This window comes from Topomyia yanbarensis, chromosome 3, assembly GCF_030247195.1.
Source record: "Topomyia yanbarensis strain Yona2022 chromosome 3, ASM3024719v1, whole genome shotgun sequence".
NCBI classification, from domain to species: domain Eukaryota; kingdom Metazoa; phylum Arthropoda; class Insecta; order Diptera; family Culicidae; genus Topomyia; species Topomyia yanbarensis.
The window spans coordinates 108,362,110-108,372,211 of NC_080672.1; the positions used below are offsets into that span (position 1 = coordinate 108,362,110).

Here is a 10,102-nt window from a genome sequence, read left to right on the forward strand (position 1 = left end):
TTAGCCGTCCAGGCCAGTACTGAATTCATAAGAAACAATTATGAACTTTTCACAAAAGTGACGTTTATGAAAAACAAAATATAATTTTATAGAATCAATAACAGATCTCATATGGGTTTCATGAGAAACACTTATGAAATACTTAAACACATATATTGGAGCAAAATCATAAGACTGTTTTATGAAATACATTATTTGTATGTCTATGGAGTGCATGAATAAAGATAAATGAATTCATAAGCCTGCCCATGACATTCTAAAGCGTTCAATGGCATCGTCAGAAGGCTGGTTCATATGCCGAGACTTATGAAATTCTCAGATGCTTTTTGCTCGGTGTAAAGATGTGGACCAACTTCCCAGAGGCGGTGATAGGCAGCACGCGTGTATTACCGTAGTTGGTTGTTGCTTTGGACGGATCTTACTCGACGATTTGAAGGGCCGTCCATTTCTTGGCACCCGTCTTGGTGCAGGTAGCGGTATCTTTGTAGGACTATTAATGGTTGTGAAGCGGGATCCCAGAAACTTGTCCCGAATCACTACTTGACGGTTTTTTTTTCAACTGATTTCACTCGCTGTGAGTATTACTAGTGGTTTTTTTTTCCTTGCTGATGACTAGATTGCTCAAACCAGACTCATCTCGATCGATATTAGTCGTTTCCCAGGGACTCCTTTCGCTCTCTATCCATTTCTCTCTCTCTCTCTCATAATCTTCCTCTCTCTCTCATAATCTTCCTCTCTCTCTCTCTCTCTCTCTCTCTCTCTCTCTCTCTCTCTCTCTCTCTCTCTCTCTCTCTCTTTCTCTCTTCCTATTTTCCGGATACAGTGGTGCTGCTGGTAATTTAATCCTCCTTACCCAGCTCGAATAGAAACAAGCAATTAACAAAATGTAGTACTAGATTTAAGGTTAGTTTTTTTTAATAGGTTGAATGTGTAAATTAGGGTATATATTTTTAGGTTAATTAGGGTTAGTGTACACTTATTCTAGGTTAAACAAAAAGTACATAGGAAGTTTCCAAAAATTTATAAACTAACGACAATACAAAGAGAGTCTAACAGTAGCAAAACAAAATTATCTTATGGACTAGAAACACTTAGGTACTAGTATACTAAAGTGGATGGACAAATATTGTTACGAAAAAAGTTGTTCGGTAACAAAGTGGGTGATAAAGATCGTCAAGTTAAGTATTACATTTGGTCACAATGTAGTTCAACTAAAGAGAAAGTAGTCGTAGGTAAAATTTGTATGTGATATAATCACTAATACTAGCTTAGAGGAAAAGCTCCGGACCACGTCATGGTACAGTATCATGCCGAGGGATGTTTAATATTGAACAAAACTTTACAAAAAATATATTAATTGCGACGCGTAAAAATACATCCTCGGTATCAGTCAGTAAAAAAAACTCAACACACCCGTGAATTTCGGATAAATCCTGTGAATTTAGTGGTATATGTAGTATACTAGTAATTCAGTAGTATAAGTGGGAGGCTGGAGAGTAAGAGTGAGCTAAAAATTCGTTACGTATACGTTTTATTAACAGCAAAACTGATTTAAGTACCAGTAAGAGCAGGAATGTGATAGATAACCTTAGCCCAAAAATGGGCTAAAAAGATATACCACTTTTGCTCTGAGAGGAGAAATATTCCATTTTGATCCTAAGATGTTTTCAGAAATGATTTATCACAAATCAGTAAAAACTATCAACAGTATGGGTGTCATTTGAAAGGGAATGTTCATTAGATATCGGAAATTAATAATTACGCCATTTTGAAATCAAAGGTGGCGACTTCCGGTGACCAGAAAACACAATGCAAATCATTTTAAATGTGACCAAAACGAAAGCGAAGCATATCATTCGATGAAAGTGGGAACGAGTAGTATGCTAGAAAAGATCAAATCATAAAAAAGTAAAATTTTTGTTAGAATGATTTTCTGGGAAATTGTGCATTCTGGGGGATGGAATTTTGGGATATGGTACATTTTCTGGAAAAGTATATTTTGAGGGATGGTATTCTGGAGGGGGGAGTATTTCTTGGGAATGGCTTTCTGGGAAATGATTTTCAGGGGTATACACACATACAATCAACATTCCCTATCACAAAAATCGTCAAATATCTATAGTATACTGAAAGTATCTGGCTGGAAACGCGCTTTTTGGAGTACTATATAATCTTAGTTTAGAGTGATATATAAAATCTATCGATCGTTCATGCGTAATACAGCATAGAATATTGATTCTCGTTTTTATTGAACTTGTCAAAAGCTTCTGTTACAAAAAATGCTTTGCATCAATTTTACCTTTTTATTATTCTAATAAATGCATGAAATGCTGTCGTATCATTTTAAAGTGTTCAAATTATTGATCCTGAGCGTCGCGAGATGTTTCAGAGGTAATTTTATTCATTGGTAAAGTTGGGTGCACGCTTCTCAATGAATGCGGTCATGCCCTCTAGGCGATCCTTGGTCGAGAAAGTTGCGTGGAAGTGACGTCTCTCGAATTTCAGTCCTTCGTTCAGTGTGGTTTCATATGCAGTATTTACAGCTTCTTTGCACAGTTGTACTATCAGGGGCGAAAAAGTGGAGATCTTTTCACCTAGTTTAATTGCTTCTCCGACTACTTTATCAGCTGGAAAAACCTTGCTAACTAGACCAGCCCGTTCGGCTTCCTCGGCGCTCATCATATTGCCAGTGAGGCACATCTCCATTGCCTTGGATTTACCAATAACACGTGTTGTACGCTGAGAGCCGCCAGCACCGGGAATCGTTCCAAGGGCAATTTCTGGTTGTCCAAACTTGGCCTTGTCACCAGCAAAAATAATATCGCACATCATTGCAAACTCGCAACCACCACCAAGGGCATAGCCGTTAACAGCAGCAATTACAGGCTTCTGGGCTTTGGCAACGCGGGTCCAATTGCTCAAAAAGTTTCCGGTGATGCACTTGGCGTAGGTATTGTTCTGCATCTCCTTAATATCGGCACCGGCAGCAAAGGCCTTCTCGCTGCCAGTAATAACGATTGCTCCTATGGTGTCGTCGGATTCAAATTTGTCCAGTGCTTGACTTACTTCGTCCATCAGCCCATTGCAGAGTGCGTTCAGTGCCTTTGGGCGGTTTAGTGTAATCAGGGCGACATTCTTCTTCTCGCCCACCAAATCAGTCTTGATGAATTCGAGTGCCTTTGGAGAAGCTGAAAGAGTAATAGGAAATATATGTATTTTCTTTTCATTACTGTTAGTATAGCTGTCTCATTGCGTTAAAAAATCACTTTGAGTATGTTGTATTGCTTTTTTGCTTTTTTACGTTCCAATTATGTTTTTACCTCCATAATTAATAAAAATTTTGAAATAAGATAGTGGATACGATAGTTTTCTATTGAATTGGTTGAATCAGCAAAGCGATCAGAACTAAATTATCGGATTGTATGGTAATGTAACTATGACTAGTTTAGCGAAATTGGTAAGAATATAGAAAAAATACACAGAAATTATTTGACAATGAAAAATGGTAACTAAAGTTAAACTTTAGGGCAATTTCCCGTTCGGTCAGCACCAAGAGGGTGAATGTTTTGGCGTTTCTTTGAAAAACGAGTGAAGCCAACATAATCTGGCTTTCTGGCTCGGCTAGTTGTCAAAAATGACAGCGAACGCGCTTTGACCAACGTTCACTTTGCTACGAGCCAATGTTGTTAACTCGACCTGAAACTTTTTGAATGCAAACAAACTTCATTTTGATGTGCTTAACTGGTACTCATGTTATAAAAGCGTTCGGATTTTGTGGAGAAGAAGCGATGCAAGAGAAAGCGTGAATTCTCATATATTGTTATTAATTACTTGTTGTGATTCCAACTTTTAAACAGTGTTATACAGTTCATGTGAACAGACCTTGAAAATTTGAAACGTAGCTAGCGCTACTGGCATTTGGTGGCAGCTTCAGGCAACAAACAGTTTTCACGGGGCTGGTCAGCACTTATGATTGGTCGTACCTTGGTTATGAGGTTTATTAATATTGCAATTAATTTGTTTTGAACCTTTCGAGTGGTACTGTATGCTACATTCTGCTTGTCACTCTGGGCCACTGTATCAGAAGTGACCTTGAATGTGAGGTTTATATTGTTACGTAATCAAAATATGGAAAATGTGATACTCATATGTTTCTATAAAAATAAAATACCAAAGTATGTACATAACTTAAATCTGTTCCAAACCGATAACACGCAGCAACCATCCTGAGCAAGCGCAGTAGCCTCGCAATTATGTAGATCTTACATCATGGTATCACCCCGGTAACCATGTAAATTAGGAGGTAATCGATTATAGCAAGATAAATTATGGGCATAACTTACCGCAGCAATAGAACCGTACGTTATTGGCATTAGCAGTTTTGGCAAAGCTGCTAGCACGGGATGCAAAAATTTTCCCTATATTGGCCATTTTAAACTATACTGATCTTTCCGAAGTAGAGTTTGTTCCTAAGAGCACAGTGCAACACTCCTCACGACCACTAGTTATGTGACTGAATGAGCAGTGATATGGTTGACTCGAACCAGACGATCGCACACATTCTCAACGTGGCCGTGCTCTGTTGTGCTGTTAATCTATAACCGGCTTTTCTTCGTTGTGTACGCGTGTTTATCTTACATATAATGGGCATACTCATATTTACCGGTCTGTGATGCCTGAATATATATGAATTAGCAGGATGTTCGTATGTGGATTGGAAACAAATGACATTGCATAATTGGAGATTGTTTTGCCAAATGTTATTGTTTACGATCTATATATCCCTAGAATCTTTACTATTCTGATTGAACTCGAAACATCCTAAATCTTGATTTTTTTCCAGCGATATTCAAATAATGGCATAATAGTTTGTCATTGCAATATTACAAAACATATCCTTTTGTGGTCATTGGAATATTTCTCGATTACGCTTGGCCATGTTAGAACCGATTCTAATGGGTCCTCGAAATAATTCCTTGGTCTTATCACTATTGGTATCGTCAACCCCGGATATACTCAGAATCTATTCTGGAGTTACCAGATCAGGAGTGACAGTTTCCCAAATATTTCAAGTGTATGCAATTTATAATTTCATGAAACTATCATTTAAAACAACTGTTGAACGTATGAGTACTACAACATGTAAGGAATTGCTATAAAGTGATATTTACAAAATGTCCTTAAATCTATTTTTTTCCAAAATATTGTTTTATTGTGAGCTTCATGAACTCTGGCTTTGGATAAAATGTAAATTTTATTGTTTATAAATAGTGGAAGAGATTTATCATAAACAGTAAAATCATAATAATTTATTTCAAAGGTAGATACAAATAGCCTGAAATATTTTGAAACCCGGACCACATGGAGCCTTCATTTCTTTAACATAGTGGTTTTTAATAACACTCTCGAAAACTTTGCTGAAGACATTAAGCCTCGAGATTCTCTATTACTGCTTCTAGGGGAAGTGACTGCCAAAATTATTTTATCAGATGCTGTGCCGTTTTACGTTGTTAAATATTTCGAAGATGCTAAATCTCCGAAATTAATGAATTCGAAATAATATGCTCTTGACCTTAAATTATTGTTTTTCAACATACTATTCATATAATTGATGATACATATAATTGATAATACAACCTAAATCAAACGCTCATTAAAATCGATAAGAACCTGATAGAGTCAAATGGAAAACGGATTTTTTTAAAATTTCTTTCAATTTTCGGAAAATGTTATTCTCGTTATTAACATATTACTCAAGATTACTAGGTCCTATACAAAAGATTGATAAACTATGGTTCAGCAACCGTGAACCGATGAACTCTGTATAAGTATGGTTTTGCTGCCCCTTCGTTGATAGGCGTCGATCGTGTCGCAGAAAATTCAAAAGCGTCGATAAAATGCCTTGAATACATAACAAGCAATAAACGAAAATACTCTGACTGGTACAGAATAGGAACATTTAAGTGAATACTTTACGCTGACGTCACAAATGAACTCAAGTGTTCATTTTTGACAGTTCGCTTGTACTGTTTACATGGACTTAGAAAATTTCTTGCGAATTGCTTCGAGCGAATCTAGTCGTCCACAAAAGTCCATGTAAACAGTACAAGTGAACTGTCAAGAAAAGTGAGGTTAACTGCGTCCGTAAAGCACCTAATAGTTGATTTCATGTTCGTACAGGTAGAAGGCAGAGCAGAATATGTATAAAATTAGGCACCTGGTTCATCTATCAGTAAACTTGCTATAAGATAAAATGCCATTTCCCGAACCTTACTTTAGCTCGTACGCAATTATTTTTATTATTTTTTTATAGCTTTGTTATATTACTAACATGTTTTCAGCAAAAAACATTTCCATGTTATTTATAACAACAAACATTTGCGTGGAAACGATGCATAGATCGACGTTGCTTGCTGTTGCTCAAAGCATCACTTCAATTCATAGTTGATCTGTCATTTTGACGGTGAACCGGATTCACCGAGGGGTCGTACTTCAATGGTACATGGAAAATATCTGACCACTGTATCTTGAGTATAGCTTTGATATTACGTTTTCGTCTCAACTCTACTTCGTCGTACGATTCGATGAGCATCTGGAAGTGTGGATAACAGAATATTCGCGCTAGGTCATGGGCATTAGAGTGGGTCATGGTTATATGAAAAAAATAAAATTTGGCTCCGAGTAACTTTTTGAGTCCCATTTAGCTCCCAGAACAACTCTGCAAATTTTCAGCTCGATCGGTGAAACTATCACTGATAAAAATCCAAACGTTAATTCTATTTGCTTCAAACCACTTAAAATCCATATGAAGAAGAAATGCTAATGTTATCGCGCGTACACATACCTTCTATGTGTCAACTGTATAAACTATGTATGCGCACACATAAATTATATGTGCGTATTGTTATAGAATTGGATTTTATGCGCCTTATAGTTATGAAATGTGAATATAAGATTATTATGTCTTGTGAATACACACATTAGGTTTATGTTCCAGAAAATAGTGTCTATCTGCCTCCGCTAATTGCAAAAATCTATGTGTAAAATCAATAGGCATAACATTTAAATTTTTTTGAGTGATATTTTTGCGCCCGCGGTTTAAAGTTTACATGGGATTTCGCATGGGGAAATTTTTTTTTGCAAATTGATTCTTCCAATAGTCGCACTTTACCTCCTAAAAATAAATAGATGTCTGATTTTTATAGGAAATTTGTCCAGGAAACAAAGTCTAGAAGACTGCAAAACGATCTGATGCTTGTGGAAAAAGTTATTAAGCAAAAACCGATTGATGTCTTGAAGATTGATGAAAATTTCACTTTTCATAGCATCACTGCTTCTGACGGTCTAATTATATGCAAAAAAATTTAACTTTCTCTTATTATGTACAAAAGAAGCCCTCAAAACCTTGCGAAGTGGCCAAATAGTGTACACTCAAAAAAAAGTAAACATTATGCCTATTGATTTTACACATAGATTTTTGCAATTAGCGGAGGCATATAGACACTATTTGCTGGCACATAAACCTAATGTGCATATTTACAAGAAATATTAATCTTACATTCACATTTCATAACTATTAGGCACATAAAACCCCATTCTATAACAATATGCACATATAACTTATGTGTGTGCATACATAGTTTATACAGTTGACACATAGAAGGTATGTGTGCGCGTGATAACAATAGCATTTCTTCTTCATATGAATTTTAAGCGATTTGAAGCAAATAGAATTAACGTTTGGATTTTTTTCAGTGTAGATAAACGATTTAGACACATTAAGAGAGGATTAAAACAAAATTGCGTATAACTGAACAACCAACAGCAGTGGTGCTAGAAAAAATGAATATTTTATCAATCGTCAGAGCATCAATCAGTTTCTGCTTAATAACTTTTTTCTCAAGCGTCAGATCGTTTTGTGGTTTTCGAGACTTTGTTTCTTTGTTAAATTTCCTTTAAAAGTCACATAACGATTTATTTTTAGGAAGTAATGGGCGACTCCTGGAGGAATTATTTTGTAAAAGTTAATTTTCCCATACAAAATCCCATATAAACTTCAAACAGTGGGCGCGAAAATATAGTTTCACCGATCGAGCTAAGAATTTGCACAGTCGTTCTAGGACCCAAATGGTACCTAAAAAGTAGCTCGGAGCTGGAATCTAATTTTTGTCCCACCCTAATGGGCATGTGGATTCCGCGAATGACTGCATCGATCGACCACTTCCCGCACCATGGTAACCAGCTTCCATCTATTCTGTTTAATTCACCCATTACTGCGAGAGTTTCACTTTCGATCTTCTATGATGGTTGAGTTTTCCACAGGATTTGGAATTCTCGATCGAACGCTGAATACCTGTAGGATTCAGCAATATTTTATTCTGAATTTGGTTCTAAAGCTTTGATTTTTTTTCATTGCTGAAAAACGCGACATATGAAAATTTACGTCCACTTTTGTCCACAGCCTACTTCAATCGTTACTTGATAGTACAATAAAATCTAAACTCAAAACTGACGAAAATGAATATTGGACTGTTATGCGGGTACCGGCTGTTATTTAAAAATGGATAATCTGATTGAAAATGACGCAGACTAATATAACCAGGATGAATTTCGGCAAATATCGAATGTTATACATATAAGGGACCCAGGGGGAACCCGGGGCTATTTAGACCGTGGGGATAATTCAGACCCCCTCGATTTCTCAGAAAATCGTAAGATTTTGTGGCTGTTGTACATATTCGTGGAACCGCTTATTTTGCAGTTTTTGTCTTTCTCAATAGAAAGGTTTTGCAATTGCTCTGAAAACCGACTTTTTAACGGAGGCCCGGAGGGCCGAGTGTCATATACAATTCGATTCAGTTCGTCGAGTTCGGCAAATGTATGTGTGTGTGCGTCTGTGTGTGTACGCGAACACAATCTCACTCACTTCTCAGAGATGGCTGAACCGATTTTCACAAACTTAGTCCCAAATGAAAGATGCAACGTTCCCATAGGCTGCTATTGAATTTATAATGGATCTGACTTCCGGTTCCGCAATTAATGTATAATGGTGAAAATTTTTCCAAAATGTGACCACAACTGCTTCGATTTGTAGTACTAGGCCACTAACAGCCATTCAAAGTCTTTTTGGTCACATTGGCCACCATCATCGGTTCCGGAAGCCCCGGCGGAAGTATCCAAATTCAGAATAACAGTCACATCGGTTTCTCGGAGACCGAATCAACCAAACTTAGTCTCAAATTGAATCTGTTGCGTCCCCGTAAATGGCTATTAAATTTTATCCCGAACCGACTTCCGGTTCCGGAGTTACGGGTTGTGGCGTGCGATCACATAGCAAATTGTGATTCAAACCGATACTCCGATGAAAGCAAAAAAGGTAAAAATTTCGCTAAAATTTCTCTCAAACAACTTAAATTTGCAGTTCTAAGTCACCAACGGCCAAACAGACTTTCGTTGACTACATTGACCACCATAGACGGTTCCGGAAGTGCCCGGGAAAAGCGGCCATCTTTCAAAACTAGCAAACTCATATCAGTTTCTCGGAAATGGTTGGGCCGATTTTCACAAACTTAGTCCCAAATGATAGCTATATTATCTCCACAGATGTCTATAAAATTTCGCATGGATCGCTTATATGGTTCCGGAAATATAGACAACCGTCCGGTCACATATGAAATTCCCATATAAGCCGGAACTCAACATTTTTTCAAAGGTGGGACCTCATGAAATTTCAGAAATCGAATTTGTATCTTTGATGCCAAACATCTTTAAAATGCATGAAACGTCGAGATTTTATGTTATCACGGAAATTTTTTTTTATATAAAAATCGGCTTTTTGATATTTTGCCGATTTCGCACCTTTTTTCAGTTCAATATTACTGTGGCTGTTTTTTCTTTTACAAAATTTTAGAACTCGAATAATGATTTCTTTTCCTGTATATAGTTGTCATGTGATGTATAATAATAAAATGTAATATATACATTTGAAAGCTTTTAATGAATATAAACAACGCGAACATTCTCGTGTTCATGATTGAGAAAGGCACAATTGCACCGCTAGGTGGATTAAGACAGGTTTTTCAGTTCTATATTACCGTGGCTG

At 36.8% G+C, this 10,102-nt stretch overlaps 1 protein-coding gene across 1 annotated transcript; it reads right to left on the reverse strand.

Annotated features, from left to right (window-relative positions):
• Positions 1–2,202: 2,202 nt before the first annotated feature.
• Positions 2,203–4,528, reverse strand: LOC131690198 (probable enoyl-CoA hydratase, mitochondrial). Its single transcript, XM_058975782.1, has 2 exons — positions 4,344–4,528; positions 2,203–3,188 (listed from the first exon to the last, which is right to left on the reverse strand). The coding sequence occupies exons 1-2, from the start codon at positions 4,429–4,431 to the stop codon at positions 2,398–2,400; spliced, it is 879 nt and encodes a 292-aa protein (XP_058831765.1). The 5' UTR covers positions 4,432–4,528; the 3' UTR covers positions 2,203–2,397.
• Positions 4,529–10,102: the final 5,574 nt, after the last annotated feature.